Source organism: Coregonus lavaretus (genome assembly GCF_964263955.1).
Source record: "Coregonus lavaretus genome assembly, chromosome: 26".
NCBI classification, from domain to species: Eukaryota; Metazoa; Chordata; class Actinopteri; order Salmoniformes; family Salmonidae; genus Coregonus; species Coregonus lavaretus.
In genome coordinates this window covers 17,113,189-17,136,701 of record NC_140013.1, presented here as the reverse complement: position 1 = coordinate 17,136,701, position 23,513 = coordinate 17,113,189, and the positions used below count along the sequence as shown (strand labels likewise).

Genomic DNA, 23,513 nt, shown 5'->3' with positions numbered 1-23,513 from the left:
CTCTGAGAGTCCGAGAGCACAATTTAGTCATCTGCCTGCCGTATGAGAAACACTGTTACACACGTTATTAAGACAGTAACCCGCTCAGTCAGTGTAGCAAAGGAGATGTATGTGTTTGCGGGCCGCTGACAGGTTATTAAGACTCAATCCTGGAGCACTTCAGCTGGCACAGACGGCACTCAGCAGAGTGGAGTTCCACGGGAAATGGAGAGACGATAATGTACTTCTGAAATATGACCCCCTCCTTCACACAATATAGGTTTTTACAGTAGATCTCACTACCATACCAACTCCACTATGCAGGAGTTCCCGGCCATGGATCCTGTAAACTCACTAACTACATCTTCAATGGGATACAGTGGACCAGTGCTCTTCACCTCTGATCAACAGAGTGTGCTGTGTGTAGACTTTTGTTCCAGCCCAGCACTAGACCTGATTCAGCTGTAGACAAGGGTTTAATATTACAGTTGAAAAAGGTGTGTTAGTACAGGGCTGGGACAAATTTAATATCCCAGCATACACAGAAGCACACACATCATACGCGGTGGCATACATATAAAACCATGCTCACATTACAGTTATGTGTACTGCTCTTTTGAAAGCGGACATGCTAGTTAGCTGTCGTGTGGATAAGTCCAGCTTGTTCCAGAACAATGATCCAAAGAACTGCAGACTGCCTTGAAAGGCCATGTTTTTCACTGACGGTTGTGCCATTGGTCATATGCTTTGACTGCTACTCTGGTGCGCCCCCGGTGGATGGGTGGAGACTCCCACCTGAACAGGTCTGACATGTATTCAGGCAGTTTGTGCTGTGTCGCCTTAAGAACAGTCACTAGGGTGTTGTAATGGATCCTGACCGTCAGTTGTTCGATTCCAGCATTTTGCAGAATAACCTGTCTTTATGTGTTCCCTCCGTGAATGCCCGGTCATGATACGAGCAGCCCTGTTGAGGATACGCTGTAGCTGGTTAAGACCGGTCTTATTGCACTGGCGTAGGGTGGGAACCCATACTGTGGCACAGTAGTCCAGGTGAGTTGTTATAATGGTGTGGGAAATTGTCAAGGTGGTGTCCTTGGGGACGAAGTCCCTTGCCCTTTTTAGAGCATTCAAGCTCAGACAGTAGTTTCCCTGTGGGTCCAACTTCATCCCCAGGTACTTTATGGCGTTTACTTGTCCATAAGTGTTTTGTCCGTCTGTTATTGTGAAAGTTTTACCTGTGTATTTCAGCTTTTGTGAGTTGCCAAAGAGCATTGCCTTAGTCTTCTGAGGGTGTAGGGAGAGCTTGTTGTCAGCGAACCAAGCTGCTGATCTCTTGATGTCGTTGACTCCTCACACTCCCTGGTGGTATTAGCTGAATAGTACAGGACTGTGTCATCTGCATATATATGTATACGGCATTCCTCCAGCACTGGTGGAAGGTCATTTATGTAAATACAGAACAGCAGGGGCCCAAGCACACTCCCTTGTGCCCCCTTGTCTCCCTTGTGCCCAGCGTCGTCCAGGGTAGGGGAGGGAATGGCCGGCAGGGATGTAGCTCAGTTGGTAGAGCATGGCGTTTGCAACGCCAGGGTTGTGGGTTCGATTCCCACGGGGGGCCAGTATGAAAAAATAAAATAATGTATGCACTAACTGTAAGTCGCTCTGGAGAAGAGCGTCTGCTAAATGACTATAATGTATTCCATTCCCCACGGGTACCTGGGCTGACTGCGTGCTTTGCAGTTTAGCGCACTGACTCCTCCCCTGGAAGTATGATGTGAACCACTTGATTGCAGTGCTGTCAAAGCCTAGTTTGTCAAGCTTTCTCAGGAGCGTGTGGTGGTGAACAGGGTCAAAAGCTTTCTTCAGATCCAAGAAGCGTGCTGCTGTGACCTACTGACTGTTATGTGCACCCACTTTGGTCCTTCAGGACTAGTGAAAATCAAAACATGGCCAACATGTTGCGTTATCCTCTTTCCAATCCTGTTTAAATAACCTCTGTATAGATGGTTAACAACACCACCTGCTGACCGTAAAACTCTGCAGTCCGATTGATTACTTGGTAATGGAAGGATGGATAGATGAATGCGGTTCCCAGTGTCCTTGTGTAGCACATGAATCTCAGGCACAGGCAGGTGCATTTTCTCCAGTGTAGCCCAATGACATGCACATTTCTATCCACAATTTTTTTTACATTTACTGAATAGTATTCTAAGCAGGTCCTCATTGTCTTGGCTGTATAAACATCCTCTGGTAGCTGTAGGGGCTAGAGGGTATTGATTTCTTCACTCTTTACAACATACAAATCAAATCGTTTGCGTCTAGCCAGCTGCTGACTGGAACCGTTATGAATTATTGTTGAGTGGATTAATGCTGTGGGTAACTAACACCAGTCTGTAGTTGCTAAGACCATATCAAGTTAGAAGATCCTATAGCCCACTATCCTATCCTGCAGGAGCGTCAGAACGCAAAAAAAATAACCGAATTGATCTAGAATGAGAGTGGGAACAACCGAGTAGCCTATATAACTGAGAACTAACAAAGTGGAGAGGGACGAAAAGCGCATTAGCACAACACTGCCAGCACCAGTATAACATATCACAGAGCTAGAAGATGCGGAATCGAGCAGTGCTTTCGGGCGCGCGTGCGCTCAATACCCCGGCGCGCGATAATGCGCTGCACTACATCATTGGTATTAAATATTCACGAGCTGCGCGCAGCCAGGTGGATTGGTCGCAGGCTAACACATGCGCACGGACACACACACACACACACACACACATGCACGGACATGCACGGACACACACACGCACCGACACACGCACGGACACACACAGACAAACAGCTCAAGCATTGAAAGTTTCCTCTTCCGCTGTGTGTCAAACTGTCCACTTTGGTGTGAGTCATGTAACTGTTATTCCTCCACGGCATATAGACTTGTTTAGGCAACAGCTGTTCCCATTATTTTCAGGCTAATCACCAGGATAATTTTCAATAGAAATAAAAATGCATGTGTGTCTTCTCTCCCATGAACCAAAAGTGGTAGAACTCTGCTGGTCACCCTCATGTAAATCCTATGCACAAGTAAGCCTACCGTATCTCGTTCCATGCATTAACTGGTAAAGCCAGTTAACAAATGACGGTTGGAAGACATGGAAAGTATGTGTGTGTGTGTACTTTAACTATTTGCACATCATTACAACACTGTATATAGACATAATATGACACTTGAAATGTCTTTATTCTTTTTGAACTTTTATTAGTCTGTTTACTGTTCATTTTTTATTGTTTAATTCACTTTTGTTTATCATCTATTTCACTTGCTTTGGCAATGTAAACATATGTTTCCCATGCCAATAAAGCCCCTTAAATTGAAATAGAATTGAAATAGAATTGAGAAAGCGAGAGAGAGCAAGAGAAAGAGAGAGAGAGAGAACACTACCAACACGGGGCTTCGCTGTCCATGGTGCTGAAAGAACAACTCCCAGCCCTAATTCAACGGGTTGGGCTTTTGTAACTTGGTGCAACTGAGTGCTTGGAAGACTTTCAGCTTTACTGTAGGCTACCTTTTGCACAGTAGACAGCTGTTGAATGAGACTCAAATTATGTCATAGTAGTCGATTCCAGTGGAACTGTTTCTGTTATATTTTAGGAAGGCTTTTCTGTGCGCCCATTGGATTCCCCAGAGACCACTCTTCACACATTATCAATCCCAGCAATGACCAAACCAACTGAAAACAGCCCATGCACACAAAACGACAGACCAATAATTAACACAAATGCATTTCAAAATCATACAACTATCATAGGTAGGTTACAGAATAATCGTCAACATGTCATAAATCATCAACGCATAGGCTACAATGTAATTTTTAAACGATCAACGTAAATACATTATGTTTAGCCTACCTGGTTGATGCACAGGGCAAGACACTTCCTTTCCCGCGCGCCGCCCAGACTCCCGCCACGCAGCCTCGTGCCTTCCCCTTGATACATGTTCCTGGAACGACACAAGCAAAAGTTATGCCAATTAGCCTAATATCTACATTTACACAGTAAAATACAGATGTCTCCGAGTGAGAAGCAGCTGACTAGTAGGTATCTGCATATAGATGCTGGTAAACGTCTATAGAGCTTGTTCTGCTAGCTAGAGCGTGATGCAGGATTCCATCACTCAAACTAAATTAAAACAGAATGTCACTTATCAAACATCCATGATGGGTTCATCGCTGTCATATCACGGTAAGATCTTGACTAACCGATAATTGCCGGTCCTCAGCATAGCTGGCTCTTGCCACGGTCAGATAGAGAGACAGCAGTGGAGAGTGGAGAAAGTAGAGAGTGGAGCAGCCCAACAGTCAGGCAGAGGCGACTTGGGAATCGTTCTCTCATCCAATAAGATGTTTGGGTCGTGTATGATATATACCGCGTGTGTGTCGCGGCAAAAGGGGAGTAATTTAGCCCTGTAATCAACATACATCACCAGAGTTTGTTAGCTCTCTCTGCAAAGCATGGCGGTAAAATATATACTCTCTCACTCACGGGTAACCGGGGAGGAAATTACAATCCTCATGTGTCGCCAGTGGACGTACAGTCGCCAGTCATGGAGTAAAACATGGGAGATGAATATGCTGGGCATATAGTTTGAATTACATGTATTTATTTGACAATAGCCTACTGTTGACGCTTTAGGCTTGTTTGAGGTGGCCTTGTTTGTGACCATTATCGTTTTTTCTTCTAAAAAAGTCCTCAAGAAAATCAAAGCATGTTGATGATACATTCTGTCAATGTAATGACAGCAAAACGCTGCAGTAGATTGTGTTATATATGACGCCATAGGTGACGTCATAGTACCCACCCCTATAAATAGGCGACACAGCTAGAACAAGGAGCCAGATGTTTCACCTGATGTATAAATCTGAAGCATCCGGTTGTAGTGTTTGGAATCTCCACTCCCAGCAACATACGGTGAGGAGAGGAAGCCCATTGGCCAGCAGTGGGAGAGTATGGAACGAGATGGAACTGGGCTGATTTTCTCATTGAAGAAAAGCCCGATCTCAATACAGTTTTCTGTTCCCAAAACTAAAATCTGTTATGAAACAGAGTGCACTAAGTTTTGTAGATGTGACCCTTTGCCAAAGTTGAAAAAAAAATGGCGTTGTTTAAAGGAGTGCAATGGCGAATCGAGTTCTTGCACACACGCACTTCACAGAGAAGGCGTTCCCTAACGGAAATATGTAAATACATGCTAGAACACCAATAGGATCTCGCTAGCTCATGCTTGGCTCTGCCCACCTCCTTGATTGTTCTGCCCACTATGCTTAATTTGCTCCGATTGAAAACGACACAGATTAACTATCTTTGGTTAGTTATAATTATCTTTGTAGGCAGCTCAAGACAAAGGAGATTATTGTGGACTTCAGGAAAAAGAAGAGGACTGAGCACGCCCCCATTCTCATCAACGGGGATGTAGTGGAGCAGGTAAAGGGGCTTCAAGTTCCTTGGTGTCCACATCACCAACAAACTAACATGGTCCAAGCACACTAAGACAGTCGTGAAGAGGGCACGACAAAACCTATTTCCCCTTATGGAGACTGAAAAGATTTGGCATGGGTCCTCAGATCCTCAAAAGGTTCTACAGCTGCACCATCGAGAGCATCCTGACTTGTTGCATCATTGCCTGGTATGGCAACTGCTCGGCCTCCGACTGCAAGGCACTTCAGAGTGTAGTCCGTACGGCCCAGTACATCACTGGGGCCAAGCTTCCTGACATCCAGGACCTCTATACCAGGCGGTGTCAGAGGAAGGCCCTAAAAATTGTCAAAGACTCCAGCCACCCTAGTCATAGACTGTTCTCTCTGCTACCGCACGGCAAGCGGTACCGGTGCGCCAAGTCTAGGTCCAGGAGGCTTCTAAACAGCTTCTACCCCCAAGCCATATGACTCCTGAACACAGGGGCGGCCTGTTCAATAGGGCGATATGGGCGACGCACTGCCAAACGGGAAAAGGAAGGGATTTTTTTTCTAATCAATTATATCACGGCAACAGTAGTTATCAGTGTTGTAATCTATACGTCTGATCTGCCACAGTGCCACACTGCCACTAAATGTCGAATCAGGCTAAAGTCGTGCTTCAAATGGCTCCCCCCCCTTTTGGGGCGATTTCAGTCAGGTTGAAAATCGCCCAGAAGTCTGTAATAGACTTCCATGTAAAATCTATTTTTTTCAAATTTCAGAGCCTTCAATACAATCTCAATGGGTGTCTGTGGGCTTGCACTTACGCGCTTTCGTCATACGTTACGTAACCATGAACATAACTGAGAAAAGAGTGGATTGTTTGAAAGAAGTTCCTTTTTGTCGGCGAACAAATGGAGATAAATTGGCAACGAAACAATTAGGACCTCCCAGACCAAATTTAATAATTCAACAGGTTTCTACTAAAGGCGGAAAGTCCTACACCCGAGGATTTTCCAAAAATTGGTACGAACGAAAAAAGACATTGCCACTCACTCAACTGGATGACGAGGGATACAGGCTAGCTGTCCGCCGCCACAACGATGAGGTTAGTGTTGATAATCACAAGTTTACTGGATGTGGATATGGTGTAATAAAGGCAGTTTATTCAGAGGTAAATATATCTGGAATCGCGTTCACGGACCCGTTCGTCAAACTCTTAGGGAGCTATAAATTAAGCCCCATTACTTACCATATCAGATAAGAGAAATTGCTGCAGCTAAATATATTTTACATCCTGGCCCTACATAGTTCACTATTTGCATCACTTACCAAAATATTACATGGGGTCATATATGCTTGGAAAGTGGAGATGCCATAGAACGTCAAAAAAGTAAACATTGCTGGAGACACATTGCCGTTTTGGAGAAGACATCGCGTTTGCTAGCGAAGAGATTTGTTGTGGCAAATGAACTTGGGCTGGGAATTGCCAGGAACCTCACGATAAGATATATGCATCAGCATTGCGAGTCTCATGATTCTATACGTATTGCGATTTGATACTGTGATTTTATTGCGCACCATATGTCTGTTGCAGAGGGATCAGAAAGCCATGAGAACGAGTTTTGATCAGTCATGGAAATAAAAGTGCTGAAAACAAATTTGCTCCCAATGTGAAAAGATTGAGAACAAGCTATGAAGGAACAATAATGGTGTTTTGGTGCAGGTACAGCCAACTAGCGCTAAAATATTGCGATATTGTCAATACAGTATATCGTAAAGTATCACTATGTAACTCGATTTCTTTCACCCCAATCCCTCAAATTAACGGTAAATAACTGAATTGTTTGCCCCACATTTAGCTAAGATGATTAGCTAGCCAGCTAAAATGTTTTATTTAGTTAGCAGTCGCATCTACAATAGTTTACTGTCAATAACATGTCTCCAAAAATGACGTGGTGTCTCCAATTGTGTTGACATTTTACAATTGCAATGCGCATCCATGAGTATCCACTTTCTGTAGCTCAGCTGGTAGAGCATGGTGCTTGTAACGCCAAGGTAGTGGGTTCGATCCCCGGGACCACCCATACACAAAAATGTATGCACGCATGACTGTAAGTCGCTTTGGATAAAAGCGTCTGCTAAATGGCATATTATTATTATTATTATTATTATTATTATTATCTGAAGAGAGCCCCGAAACATTGTGTGCAGACATTTTATGCAATAAATGAAGTAGGTTCAATCTAGTAGTTCTGATCTTCTGATTGGTCCTGATGAGTTGGGCGAGGTCCCCTGCAGGCTACTGTCACTGTTGCATTGGCTCTGAGTCGGGTTCTCTGTCTTCAAATGTTCAGCCTAAGAGAGGGGATTTTTGTGTGTGTGTGTGTGTGTTTAACAGTGATGATGTGTGTGTGTGTGTGTGTGTTTAACAGTGATGATGTGTGTGTGTGTGTGTTTGTGTGTGTGTGTGTCCTCAGAGCAAGAACTCGTGAGTTGGAAGAACTGAGAGGCCTATGGCGTGGGTGTTGTCCTTGGCCACCTGCTGACAAGGCTGACAAGATAGGACCCTTTTGTCCATTGTTATTGGATAGGAACAGAACTTATAACCAGCTCCTGACCTAAATAGATCTTAGCACAACATTTTACTCAACATATCATATTCCATATTCACTATAACAAATATATTTACTACGACATTAGCAAGAACCGCCACATCCTCAGCCGGCTAATCCAGTGTGTGAAGTTTTGCGGAGTGTTTGAGTTAGCTTTGCGAGGCAAAGATGAAACTGAGGGCTCCACCAACCCTGGTAAGCCAACACTTTTGAGATCAGTCAATAAATGCTTCTGGTATTGACTTATATGCTGCCCCTGTCTTCATGTTGTTGCTGGACATATCTTTTTTAAAATGTGTGTAGGTCACCTAAATCATCAGAAAAATTGCCCCTCCTGAGAATTTTTTCAGGAGCCGCCACTGCCTGAACATCTAATCAAATGGCAACCCAGACTATTTGCAAATGGCAACTCCCCTTTTACACTGCTGCTACTCTCTGTTTATCATCTATGCATAGTCACTTTAATAACTCTACCTACAGTGGGGAGAACAAGTATTTGATACACTGACGATTTTGCAGGTTTTCCTACTTACAAAGCATGTAGAGGTCTGTAATTTGTATCATAGGTACACTTCAACCGTGAGAGACGAAATCTAAAACAAAAATCCAGAAAATCACATTGTATGATTTTTAAGTAATTAATTTGCATTTTATTGCATGACATAAGTATTTGATCACCTACCAACCAGTAAGAATTCCGGCTCTCACAGACCTGTTAGTTTTTCTTTAAGAAGCCCTCCTGTTCTCCACTCATTACCTGTATTAACTGCACCTGTTTGAACTCGTTACCTGTATAAACGACACCTGTCCACACACTCATTCAAACAGACTCCAACATCTCCACAATGGCCAAGACCAGAGAGCTGTGTAAGGACATCAAGGATAAAACTGTAGACCTGCACAAGGCTGGGATGGGCTACAGGACAATAAATAGGCAAGCAGCTTGGTGAGAAGGCAACAACTGTTGGCGCAATTATTAGAAAATGGAAGAAGTTCGAGATGACGGTCAATCACCCTCGTTCTGGGGCTCCATGCAAGATCTCACCTCGTGAGGCATCAATGATCATGAGGAAGGTGAGGGATCAGCCCAGAACTACACAGCAGGACCTGGTCGTATTGCCCAGCGACAGCCACGAAACCTGAAGGATCTGGAGAATTTTACTGTAAGGTCTACACCTGTTGTATTCGGCGCATGTGACAAATACAATTTGATTTGATTTAATTTGATATGGTCTGGGTAGACTGACTCTCTGTTTGTCTCCAACAGTAAGTAGCCAGAGATGTTATCAATGGCATTAACTTGGAAACAATGTAATTAATTCATCATCAGCTTAGCTTCTTGGCTTAGCCTTTTATGTATAGCTTAGCGTGGTCTTATTGATCAAGGCAGATTAGTTATGTTAGGTTTTACTTAATTTAAACCAGGGAAGTAAAGTGGACAAAAGCTGCTAAGGTTTGGGGAAGTATGTTTTGTTTCTCCATCTGTTACAGAGCAGCTAGCAGCAGAAGTCAAGGAGTTGGAGTGTCTGCAGTCACAACTATGGCATTTTCAGGGACTAGAAACAACAACTCCTCTCTGATGAGTAAGGTAAGAAAAGTGGATATGACCACCTCCATCGGACCCTTAAAATGTGCATTTTGATCAATAAATATTTTGTTGTGTTACAGTTAGGAGGTAATTACTTCACACACACACACACACACACACACACACACACACACACACACACACACACACACACACACACACACACACACACACACACACACACACACACACACACACACACACACACACACACACACACACACACACACGGCAGCTCCTCCTCAGAGGAAGGGGAGGACCGTCCTCAGTGAAATTTATAAAAATGTAAACAGTGAAACTTTTAAAAAAATATCCTTTTTAGATCACCATATAACTGATTAAAACACACTGTTTTGCAATGAAGGTCTACAGTAGCCTCAACAGCACTCTCTAGGGTAGCACCACGGTGTAGCCGGAGGACAGCTATTTTCCATCTTCCTCTGGGTACATTGACTTCAATACAAAACCTACGAGGCTCATGGTTCTCACCCCCTTCCATAGACTTACACAGTCATTATGACGACTTCGAAGGGCGTCCTCCAACCTATCAGAGCGATTGCAACATGAACGGACATGATGTCCATCCAATCAAAGGATCAGAGAATGAATCTAGTACTGAAAGCATAAGCTACAGCTAGCTAGCCCTGCAGTGCATAACGTGTGGTGAGTAGTTGACTCAGAGAGAGAAAGACAATTAATTTAACAGTTTTGAACAAATTAATTTCTTAAAAAGTTATGAGAAGCAGCAGAGAGAGAGATAACATTTTGTTGTATTTTGTTCTTCCTAATTTACCATTCACTTACTTACCTAACCAATGCAGCTAATTTAGCCTACTCAACAACCTGACTCAAACAGAGAGGAATGCTATTTATGTTAGCTAGCTGGCTAAGGCTATCCAACACTGCAACTCTTACAAGTCAAGGTAAGCTTTCGGTTTTATTAATTTATTGCCACTGATAAACTGCTTGTTGTACACATGGATTGGATTGTGGGTTTATTAACGTGTTAGTTCTAGTAGCTATGTTGACTATGACGTCAGCTAATATGGTGAAAACATTGTAGGCTGTGTAGCGGTTAGCGGTTATGGTATGAAGGTTTGGCTTCGAGAGGTTTTATTTGCCTTCTCAAAGACAGCTGTTGTGTTGTGCAATGAAGTCCACAAGCAAAGGGAAAAGGTGAGAGGAGTAGTGCGCATAGATGCGAGAATGAATTATACAACGAGCAAAGTGATGATGCTGTTTGTATGTGGCTGCTATGAAAGTGAACTGTGTGTGCGAGTGTATTCATTCCACCGATTCTATTCCAAACGTTTCTTAAACGGAAGCAAACAGAACAAAGCAGTGATGGAACTACCTGTATTTGTCCAATATAAGCTCTCCTTTCTACCCTGTTTGGACTAATGATTACCCTGTTTGGACTAATGATTACACCCTAGATCAGCTAGATGCAGGCAAGAGTGTGCAAGACGGTATTGAATGTGTCACTGTCTGTCACCTTGATTACTCCAATTTGTCTCTAGACCTGTGCACCTACGTTATAACCTTTCATTTGTAGGCTAGGTTGTAGCAACCTCATGATGGGTATAGTATAAGGCAATTTCGAGGATCATGTAGTGGCCTAAACCTATCGATGTTACATTGAACTGGGTGAATGGAATATGAATAACAGTCATCCAATATGCTGTAATCGAACCATGCTCAAAAAAGAACAATCGTCCTCCCTGATCTTAAACGGCACTGACCGCCACTGACACACACACACACACACCTTACTTAACCAAATGAGTCCCACTGTCGCAATTTAGGAATTCTAACCCCTTTTAAACATTGTGTGTTTGAGCTACAGACTTCTTTGTACCACTGGATTCGTCTATTTCTTCTACATTAGTCTGTGTGATTAGCGGGAGCTGAGCTAGAGCGGTGTTTGTGAGACAAGGGCAGATCCTGAAGGGGCCCAGGGTCGGGTCTTTTAGACAAAAACGTCTGTAGAGTCCGATTGGTTTAAGCTACAAACTATTAAAAACTACAGTTGAAGTCGGAAGTTTACATACACAGCCAAATACATTTAAAATCAGTTTTTCACAATTGCCTGTCTTATGTCAGTTAGGATCACCACTTTATTTTCAGAATGTGAAATGTCAGAATAATAGTATAGAGAATGATTTATTTCAGCTTTAATTTATTTCATCACATTCCCAGTGGGTCAGAAGTTTACATACACTCACTTAGTATTTGGTAGCATTGCCTTTAAATTGTTTAACTTGGGTCAAACATTTCAGGTAGCCTTCCACAAGCTTCCCACAATAAGTTGGGTGAATTTTGGCCCATTCCTCCTGACAGAGCTGGTGTAACTGAGTCAGGTTTGCAGGCCTCCTTGCTCGCGCACGCTTTTTCAGTTCTGCCCACAAATGTTCAATAGGATTGAGGTCAGGGCTTTGTGATGGCCACTCCAATTCCATGACTTTGTTGTCCTTAAGCCATTTTGCCACAACTTTGGAAGTATGCTTGGGGTCATTGTCCATTTGGAAGACCCATTTGCGACCAAGCTTTAACTTCCTGACTGATGTCACTATTTTGGGAAGTGCACCAGTCCCTCCTGCAGCAAAGCACCCCCACAGCATGATGTTGCCACCCCAGTGCTTCACGGTTGGGTGTTCTTCGGCTTGCAAGCATACCCCTTTTTCCTCCAAACATAACGATGGTCATTATGGCCAAACAGTTCTATTTTTGTTTCATCAGACCAGAGGACATTTCTCAAAAAAGTACGATCTTTGTCCCCATGTGCAGTTGCAAACCGTAGTCTGGCTTTTTTATGGCGGTTTTGGAGCAGTGGCTTCTTCCTTGCTGAGCGGCCTTTCAGGTTATGTCGATATAGGACTCGTTTTACTGTGGATATAGATACTTTTGTATCTGTTTCCTCCAGCATCTTCACAAGGTCCTTTGCTGTTGTTCTGGGATTGATTTGCACTTTTCACACCAAAGTACATTCATCTCTAGGAGACAGAACACATCTCCTTCCTGAGCGGTGTGACGGCTGCGTGGTCCCATGGTGTTTATACTTGCTTACTATTGTTTGTACAGATGAACGTGGTACCTTCAGGCGTTTGGAAATTGCTCCCAAGGATGAACCAGACTTGTGGAGGTCTACCATTTCTTTTGAGGTCTTGGCTGATTTCTTTTGATTTTCCCATGATGTCAAGCAAAGAGGCACTGAGTTTGAAGGTAGGCCTTGAAATACATCCACAGATACACCTCCAATTGACTCAAATGATGTCAATTAGCCTATCAGAAGCTTCTAAAGCCATGAGATCATTTTCTGGAATTCTCCAAGCTATTTAAAGGCACAGTCAACTTAGTGTATGTAAACTTCTGACCCACTGGAATTGTGATACAGTGAATTATAAGTGAAATAATCTGTCTGCAAACAATTGTTGGAAAAATTACTTGTGTCATGCACAAAGTAGATGTCCTAACCGACTTGCCAAAACTATAGTTTGCTAGCAAGAAATGTGTGGAGTGGTTGAAAAACAAGATACAATGACTCCAACCTAAGTGTATGTAAACTTCCGACTTCAACTGTATCTATGAAAAGCTGAGACTCTCACGAACACGCATTTGTTTTGCTCTATGACGCTCACAAGCTACACAATAGTCTTTAGAAGGTAAAGGGTTCTTCTACATAGAAGATCATAGGAAACCCCAGGACATAGTGTCTATAATACTGTAATAAGATCACATAGTTGCTGTCACAAACTCCACACAGTTGTCTCTGACTAGTTGGATATTAATTTCCCACTGAGCAAACAATTTCTGTACTTACAGCCTTCAGAAAGTATTCATACCCCTTTACCTATTCCACATTTTGTTGTGTTACAGCCTTTGATTAAATATATTATTCTCACCAATCTATACACAATACCCCATAATGACAAAGTGAAAACGTGTTTTTAGAAAATTGTGCTAATTTATTGAAAATGAAATATAGAAATATAAAATTGACATAAGTATTCACACCCCTGAGTCAATACCTGTTAGAATCACCTTTGTCAGCGATTACAGCTGTGAGTCTTTCTGGGTAAGACTCTAAGAGCATTGCACATCTGGATTGTACAATATCTGCACATTATTCTTTAAAAAATTCTTCAAGCTCTGTCAAGTTGGTTGTTGATCATTGCTAGACAGCCATTTTCAAGTCTTGCCATGGATTTTCAAGCCAATTTTTGTCAAAACTGTAACTAGGCCACTCAGGAACATTCAATGTTGTCTTGGTAAGCAACTCCAGTGTATATTTAAGTGATAATGCCCGAGAAGCCGGTGTTTGGAGGATATACCCTCCAAAACACCGGCTTCGAGGGCATTATCACTTTTATACAACGGGTTACCAACATATTCAAATAATGAGTGACGTATTTTCATTATTTTTATTTTATGATTTTATTCCTACTATTTCATTCTTCCACGAGATATAGTCCTGACACAAATCTAAGGTTGCTACCCAAGCCGGCTGGTAATTCGTTCTATCGGTTTGGTTGCCAGAGATGCATTAAGTATTTTTATTCTGTATCTATGGGCCCAGTCGTTCGTTCTAAATGTTCCATTGCCATACTGGCTGGCAGCGTTCTTATCCCTTGCTTAATAGCTAGCCAACTACAGCTAACATACGTTCACGTCAAACAGTGCAGCCAGAATAACAGCAAAGTAACTGCATTTGCGTTTGTTTTAGCTGTTTTCTAGTGACATTTATTTGGATACATCCATAACAATGAGTTAATGCGCGATTTCGCAAGGCATAGAAAATGTGCTCTCTCGTCAGGACACTGTTGTTCAGAGGAGCTAGCCACCAACACAGCTAACACAATAACTTCAACTTGAAACTGGAAAGACTGCAAACTAGCTGCATTACGTTTTACCTGTTTTCTATTGACATTTATTTATATATATCCATGAAAATTGTGGCAGCTGATTCATGATTTCAACTGGCTTAGAAAAGCTGTCTGCCTGTCTGTCTCATCCCGATACGTTCATTACTATGGGACAGCTGGAGATTGAATTTCAATATTGAAAAAAACGCTGCAAATGTCGGAGACAGAAAATCAAATGCTAGTCTAAAAGAAATGGGAGACAATGTCTAGATACTTTTTATAGTGGAGATCAAGTTTATAAGTTGCCTGGCTGGGCTGATGAGACAGTGGATTGCGCAATCAGATGGAACAGTGTAAATAGGCATTTCAACATCATAGTTTTAGCCGTGGTAACTTGTGGAATAGACACCGGCTGGAATGCAGTTTTAACCAATCAGCATCCAGGATTAGACCCACCCGTTGTATAATTGGTCTTGTGTTTTAGGTTATTCTCCTGCTGAAAGGTGAATTTGTCTCCCAGTGAGTCACGCCCTGACTCAGGGGACGCTTATATGTTGAGTCAGGGTGTGTATATTCCTTGTTGTGCTTGTTCTATGTATGAGGATCTAGTATGTCTAGTTCTATGTTGGCCGGTGTGGTTCCCAATCAGAGGCAGCTGTCGCTCGTTGTCTCTGATTGGGGACCATACTTAAGCAGCCTATTGGCACTGTCTAGTTGTGGGATCTTGTTCCGGTTAAGGTTTGTTGTAGTCTACCTTAGGACTTCACGTTTCGTTTCGTTTATTGTTTTGTCGTGTGTTTATTTAGTTGAATAAACATGTACGTATATCACGCTGCGCCTTGGTCTGTCCCGTCATTCAACGAACGTGACAGAAGATCCCACCAAACGAGGACCAAGCAGCGTGCCCAGGCGGAGCGAGTAGCCATGTCACAGGTGGGCAAATTGTGGTCATGGGAAGAGATATTTGCGGGGAAAGGACCATGGGCTAAGGTAGATGCCCAGGCAGGAGTGGAGCAACGGCAACACGGAGGAGGCCGGTCGAGGAGGAAGCCCGAGAAGCAGCCCCAAGAAAAACATTTGGGGGGGCACACAGGGTGGTTGGCGGAGCCTAGTGTCAGAGCAGAGACAACTCCCCGTACTCACGCGAGGAAGCGTATGACTGGGCAGGCTCCGTGTTATGCGGAGCTACGTACTGTGTCGCAGTGCGCCGGCACAGTCCTGTACGTCCTGTGCTTGCACCACGCACGTGCCGTGCGAAGTTGGGCATCCAGCCAGGACGGGGTGTGCCGGCTCAACGCTCCTGGTCTCCAGTACGTCTCCTTGGTCCCGCATATCCTGCGGCAGTTCTACGAACTGTATCGCCAGTGCGCGTGCACAGCCCAGTGCGTCCTGTGCTGATGCCTCACACATACTGTGCGGAAGTAGGCATTCAGCCAGGATGGGTTGTGCCAGCTCTCCGCTCCAGACCTCCAGTCCGCCTCCACAGCCCGGCCCGGCCTGTTCCTGTTCCTCGCACCAAGCCAGTGGTGCGCGTCGCCAGCCCAGCCCAGCCTGTTCCTGCTCCTCGCACCAAGCCAGTGGTGCGCGTCGCCAGCCCGGCCCGGCCTGTTCCTGCTCCTCACATCAAGCCAGTGGTGCGCGTCACCAGCCCGGCCCGGCCTGTTCCTGCTCCTCGCACCAAGCCTGTGGTGCGCATCGCCAGCCCGGCCCGTTCCTGCTCCTCGCACCAAGCCAGTGGTGCGCGTCGCCAGTCCGGCCCGGCCCGTTCCTGCTCCTCGCACCAAGCCAGTGGTGCGCGTCGCCAGTCCGGCCTGGCCCATTCCTGCTCCTTGCACCAAGCCAGTGGTGCACGTCGCCAGTCCGGCCCGGCCCGTTCCTGCCCCTCGCACCAAGCCAGTGGTGCGTGTTCCTAGTCCGGTCCGGCCCATGCCTGCTCCTCGCACCAGACCAGTGGTGCGTTTGTCCAGTCCGGCCCGTGCCAGTTCCACCGGTGCCTGGTCCGGCACCGGTCAGCTGCTCCACTCCGGAGCCAGAGCAGTCCGCTCCACCGGTGCCTGATCCAGTTCCGGTCAGCCGTTCCACTCCGGAGCGAGAGCAGTCCGCTCCACCGGTGCCTGATCCAGCTCCGGTCAGCGGCTCCACTCCGGAGCCAGAGCAGTCCGCTCCACCGGTGCCTGATCCAGCTCCGGTCAATGGCTCCACTCTTGAGCCAAAGCAGTCCGCTCCACCGGTGCCTAGTCCGGCTCCGGTCAGTGGCTCCAGTCCAGACCATGATGTCAGCCCCTCTCCAGGTTCGGGGTCTCCCACACCAGGGCCTGGCGTATCGTGGGAGGAAGGAGAGGGGAAGCAACGCGCCGAGGTCTAGACCAGACCAGAGGCGCAACAGGGAGGCGGAGAGTGAGAGGTCGTCACGCCCCGAGCAGGATCCGCCTCCGAGGCGGAATGCCCACCCGGCCCCTACCCTGTTATGTTTATGTTGTGCGGTCGGAGTCCGCACCTTTGGAGGGGGGTACTGTCACGCCCTGACTCAGGGGACGCTTATATGTTGAGTCAGGGTGTGTATATTCCTTGTTGTGCTTGTTCTATGTATGAGGATCTAGGATGTCTAGTTCTATGTTGGCCGGTGTGGTTCCCAATCAGAGGCAGCTGTCGCTCGTTGTCTCTGATTGGGGACCATACTTAAGCAGCCTATTGGCACTGTCTAGTTGTGGGATCTTGTTCCGGTTAAGGTTTGTTGTATTCTACCTTAGGACTTCACGTTTCGTTTCGTTTCTTGTTTTGTCGTGTGTTTATTAAGTTGAATAAACATGTACGTATATCACGCTGCGCCTTGGTCTGTCCCGTCATTCAACGAACGTGACACAGTGTCTGGTCGAAAGCAGACTGAACCAAGTTTTCCTCTAGGATTTTGCCTGTGCTTAGCTCTATTCCGTTTCTTTTTATCCAAAAAAAACTCCTTAGTCCTTTCCAATGACAAGCATACCCATAACATGATGCAGCCACCACCATGCTTGAAAATATGAAGAGTGGTACTCAGTGATGTGTTGTGTTGGATTTGCCCCAAACATAACACTTTGTATTCAGGACATAAAGTTAATTCTTTGCCACATTTTTTGCAGTTTTACTTTAGTACCTTATTGCAAACAGGATGCATGTTTTGGAATATTTGTATTATGTACTGGCTTCCTTCTTTTCACTCTGTCATTTAGGTTTGTATTGTGGAGTAACTACATTGTTGTTGATCCATTCTCAGTTCTCTTATCACAGCCATTAAACTCTGTAACTGTTTTAAAGTCACTATTAGCCTCATGGTGAAATCCCTGAGTGGTTTTGCTTCCTCTTCGACAACTGAGTTTGGAAGGATGCCTGTATCTTTGTAGTGACTGGGTGTATTGATACATCATCTAAAGTGTAATGAATAACTTCACCATGCTCAAAGGGATATTCAATGTCCCAATAGATGCCTTTCTTTGCGAGGCATTGGAAAACCTCCCTGGTATTTGTGGTTGAATCTGTTTTTGAAATTCTCTTCTCCACTGAGGGACCTTACAGATAATTGTATGTGTGGGGTACAGAAATGAGGTAGTCATTCAAAAATAATGTTATACACTATTATTGCACACAGAGTGAGTCCATGCAACTTATTATGTGACCTATTGACTCAAGACATTTCAGCTTTTTATATTTAATTAATTAAATATAGATATTTCAAAAAACATAATTCCACTTTGACATTATGGGGTATTGTGTGTAGGCCAATGACACAACATCTGCATTTTAATCAATTTTAAATTCAGGCTTTAACGCAACAAAATGTGGAAAAAGTCAAGGGGTGTGAATACTTTCTGAAGGCACTATAAATTCATTTTGATCAGGTTTTTGCTTTGGTGGACCTAAAAAAAATCATGAATGCAACTGTTAATCTCAAATTGTTTTGTTTTCTTCTTGTATCCCTGGTTGTCCTGAAAATAAAATTTTAAAACACTTCATTGTGAGGCTAATTATAAGGGCTGGACATGCAGATAAATGAAAGTCAGATAAATGAAAAGCCAGTTTTTTGTTGGGGGTCTCGGGACTGAAAACAGTGTGTGTGTGACATTTGTCTACGAAGCTACATCTACACTATCAATGGAAGTAAAAGAAAATAGTCCAGATTTACACATATACCCTTTGGTAACCCACGGACTCTGCAGTGCAAGGTTTATGTAGCCCTGGTAATAATAGATTCATGGAGTGCGTCCTTTATTTGCCCATTCATCTAGGAGACATTGATGCCTTAGTAATACCACACAGGCTAAGGCTTGGGTAATGAGGTACACAAGGCTTAAACAAACAGGGATACAAGCATTCAGTCGTTTTAAAGCCAGGTACATCTCTGGACGTTGCAGTCTTTACGCAGTGTGTGGCATGAGAGCTCATGTTGGATATAACTGAAGACAAGCTTGGGTAAACCCAAACAAACAATTGTAAAGCTTTTCAAAAACGTAGCTTTAGATACACGGAAGATGCGCCCAGGTGAGAGAGGCTCTCCCGTGGAGACCTGAGGGATGAGACGAGAGAAAGACATCCAGGTGACCTTTGGGGCTGTGACAATATGAATGGGAATAATAACTTCACCTTGTGTCTCGGACTCTTATAAGAGGATCCTGCTCCCGCTGACCTACAGCCTGGTGTTTGTTGTGGGTCTGACCCTGAATGGAGCACTGCTGTGGGTGGTGTGCTTCCGGACCCGGACCTGGATCTGCTCAGTCATCTACCTGACCAACCTGGCCGTGGCTGACCTGCTGTACGTGCTGTCCTTGCCGCTCCTCATCGTCAGCTACGCCATGGACGACGTACGGCCCTTCGGCGACATCATCTGCAAAGCCATCAGATTCTTCTTCTATACGTACCTCCACTGCAGCATGATGTTCCTCATATGCATCAGCATTCACCGGTTCCTCGGTGTATGCTACCCGATTACTGCACTCCGGTTCAGGACAAAAAACCTGGCTGTTTTGACGTCTAGCTTGGTTTGGGTCCTGGTGACGCTGGAGATATCACCAACCCTTGTGTTTGCCCTTACCGGGTAAATCAACAACATGACATGTTATGACATGTTTCTGGACGTGGTTGGATTCCTGGTACCTTTCCATTTCACAAACAACAAATTACAGAACTCATAACAATACCAAATCAAACACCTTCAATATATTACTGACACTTAAATGTATTGCAATTTACATAGACATTTCTCAGTCACATACCAATAAAGGCAATGGCTGTATTCAGTCATGAAGGTAATATTCTCACCTGTAGGCATGTGCAACAAAGGGTAGTCCATTCAAACTCAGAGGTACTCTAACATTGACTTTCATATTGTATCTCAGATCAATAGTGCCCTCTGTTGTTGACACAGTTGAAAACCATATCCACATTGCAAAAAAAAAAAACACTTCCCACTTACAGGGCATGGAAAACATACACATTATTACACCAAATAAATGTAGTACTTTCAAGATACAAACATAGTTACTATGTATATAGTAGCTCTTTTACACTATCAAATGTAATTTAGTGATTAGCTTAGCAACGGTAATAAATACACAAAAGGCACGAGTGTAGCTTCATAGCAACATATACAAAATACAGCAATAGGTTATCAGTTCCACATCAGTAAAAAACCTGAAAGAACATTGTAGTGGAGGATATTTTGTACCTTTTGTCTAGAGACATGGACACTGACTGGGTTTAGATGTTGAGGGGGTGGTGCAGAGTAGGCCGCATCACTTCAGTACACTTCTGTGTGCCAGTGAGGACAGGTGGGTACAGTAGTGATTTGAGAGCTGGAAGAAGGAGAAGGGAATTTAGCATCCATGTGCATACGGTGTTTGTGTGTGTGGTGTGTGTACCTGAGCTCCTAGTCTGGACAGGTAACGGTTGCGCAGGCCAAAAGCAGACATAGGCCTGAGTTTGGCCAGCTTCTCCTCAGTCTGCAGACTGACCCTCTGACGCCTCTCAACTCTACAAGGACAGCAGGGGGAGTGGCATAATCATCATTGCAAAAATAAATCAAATACAAAATTGAGAATTCTGGGGCTGTTTTTACAAACTTTTATTTGCTGTCCTGAGACAATACTGTAGTATATAAAGTCAATTTGATCAGACAGAATGACAATCAGATCTGGCAAGGACACAATGGCCTGAAAATGTTCTTTAACAAACACAGTGAACATCAGATATGTATCAGATATGTAACAAAAACATGCACTTTATTTTATTTTATCATTCATTTAAAATATTTAAAGTTATCTAAAAGTACAACATGTCGTTTGAGGTAATTTATTATTGCAATAGCTGTAAAATATGAATACACATGGTACCTCGACACCAGGGGTCTCCAACCCTGTTCCCTGAAGCCTTAACGTCCTCTAGGTTCATTCCAACCCTACTATATGACACCTGATTCTAATAATTAGCTGGTTGATAAGCTGAACCAGGTTAGTTACAACTGGGGTTGGTGTGAAAATCTACAGGAGGGTAGCTCTCCAGGAACAGGGTTGGAGACCTCTGCTCTAGGCAGTAGTACCCATAGAACACATGTTATTTAGAGATGTTAGAAGTTTGTTAGAGAGATCAACTCTAAACAGGCAGCACTCTTAGTGCAATTTACACAGAGACTATTCTGCAGCTAACAAAGACAAACAAACAGCCGTCACAACTTTAGTGGTATATGGATAGGCTTCCTCCACCACAATATTTGACCTAATACTATACTACGGAAAGCCCTTGGTTCAAGCTCAGGTTGTCCTGCAGAAAACTGATTCAGGGATAAATACTTTGAAGTGATCGTTCATTACAATAGAAAAACTATCAAAAGTGATTTTGACATTAGAATGATCGTTAGATTGTGGTTTTCAACATATGAAAGTGTCTCTTGGCAATTCCCTGATATTGATCAATAAACATCAACAAAACAAAGCATTTATCCTTTCATTCAGTTGTAGAGCAAAGAGGGTTTCCACCCAATTGCCAATGTTATAGTATTCTTAAAAGTTATCCTTCTTACACATAAGCCAGGTCATTTTCATGAAGGTCACTGTAAAACTGCTGCATTCAAAATTGGAGTTAAACGTTTTTTTAAAATGAACATAATTATACATTGGGTGAACGCTATCAAAAATGTTCCCCTTTAAATTCCTTTATCACTTTGACAAGGTCTGCCTTAGCCTTGATGGTGTGACAGAGTGTAAAGTTTTACGAGCCTCTATGACCAGCCAAGAGATGGTGTGACAGAGTGTAAAGTTTTACGAGCCTCTATGACCAGCCAAGAGATGGTGTGACAGAGTGTAACGTTTTACGAGCCTCTATGACCAGCCAAGAGATGGTGTGACAGAGTGTAACGTTTTACGAGCCTCTATGACCAGCCAAGAGATGGTGTGACAGAGTGTAACGTTTTACGAGCCTCTATGACCAGCCAAGAGATGGTGTGACAGAGTGTAACGTTTTACGAGCCTCTATGACCAGCCAAGAGATGGTGTGACAGAGTGTAACGTTTTACGAGCCTCTATGACCAGCCAAGAGATGGTGTGACAGAGTGTAACGTTTTACGAGCCTCTATGACCAGCCAAGAGATGGTGTGACAGAGTGTAAAGTTTTACGAGCCTCTATGACCAGCCAAGAGATGGTGTGACAGAGTGTAAAGTTTTACGAGCCTCTATGACCAGCCAAGAGATGGTGTGACAGAGTGTAAAGTTTTACGAGCCTCTATGACCAGCCAAGAGATGGTGTGACAGAGTGTAACGTTTTACGAGCCTCTATGACCAGCCAAGAGATGGTGTGACAGAGTGTAACGTTTTACGAGCCTCTATGACCAGCCAAGAGATGGTGTGACAGAGTGTAACGTTTTACGAGCCTCTATGACCAGCCAAGAGATGGTGTGACAGAGTGTAACGTTTTACGAGCCTCTATGACCAGCCAAGAGATGGTGTGACAGAGTGTAACGTTTTACGAGCCTCTATGACCAGCCAAGAGATGGTGTGACAGAGTGTAACGTTTTACGAGCCTCTATGACCAGCCAAGAGATGGTGTGACAGAGTGTAACGTTTTACGAGCCTCTATGACCAGCCAAGAGATGGTGTGACAGAGTGTAACGTTTTACGAGCCTCTATGACCAGCCAAGAGATGGTGTGACAGAGTGTAACGTTTTACGAGCCTCTATGACCAGCCAAGAGATGGTGTGACAGAGTGTAACGTTTTACGAGCCTCTATGACCAGCCAAGAGATGGTGTGACAGAGTGTAACGTTTTACGAGCCTCTATGACCAGCCAAGAGATGGTGTGACAGAGTGTAACGTTTTACGAGCCTCTATGACCAGCCAAGAGATGGTGTGACAGAGTGTAACGTTTTACGAGCCTCTATGACCAGCCAAGAGATGGTGTGACAGAGTGTAACGTTTTACGAGCCTCTATGACCAGCCAAGAGATGGTGTGACAGAGTGTAACGTTTTACGAGCCTCTATGACCAGCCAAGAGATGGTGTGACAGAGTGTAACGTTTTACGAGCCTCTATGACCAGCCAAGAGATGGTGTGACAGAGTGTAACGTTTTACGAGCCTCTATGACCAGCCAAGAGATGGTGTGACAGAGTGTAACGTTTTACGAGCCTCTATGACCAGCCAAGAGATGGTGTGACAGAGTGTAACGTTTTACGAGCCTCTATGACCAGCCAAGAGATGGTGTGACAGAGTGTAACGTTTTACGAGCCTCTATGACCAGCCAAGAGATGGTGTGACAGAGTGTAACGTTTTACGAGCCTCTATGACCAGCCAAGAGATGGTGTGACAGAGTGTAACGTTTTACGAGCCTCTATGACCAGCCAAGAGATGGTGTGACAGAGTGTAACGTTTTACGAGCCTCTATGACCAGCCAAGAGATGGTGTGACAGAGTGTAACGTTTTACGAGCCTCTATGACCAGCCAAGAGATGGTGTGACAGAGTGTAACGTTTTACGAGCCTCTATGACCAGCCAAGAGATGGTG

General features: G+C 44.2%; 1 protein-coding gene and 1 pseudogene across 2 annotated transcripts in view; one reads left to right on the top strand and one right to left on the bottom strand.

Annotated features, from left to right (window-relative positions):
* The window catches only part of LOC311101798 (IQCJ-SCHIP1 readthrough transcript protein-like), a gene marked incomplete at its 5' end in the record, with an annotated part of 205,425 nt that extends 201,167 nt beyond the window's left edge, over window positions 1–4,258 (bottom strand). The window contains 2 exons of the mRNA XM_084142985.1: window positions 3,886–3,976; window positions 4,236–4,258. Coding sequence (XP_083999111.1) covers window positions 3,886–3,976; window positions 4,236–4,258 — 114 coding nt within the window. The remainder of the gene's footprint in view (window positions 1–3,885; window positions 3,977–4,235) is intronic.
* Window positions 4,259–19,092: 14,834 nt separating this feature from the next.
* Window positions 19,093–19,887, top strand: LOC311101544 (P2Y purinoceptor 6-like; annotated as a pseudogene). Its single transcript has 2 exons — window positions 19,093–19,617; window positions 19,864–19,887. The product of its transcript is annotated as a P2Y purinoceptor 6-like (transcript).
* Window positions 19,888–23,513: the final 3,626 nt, after the last annotated feature.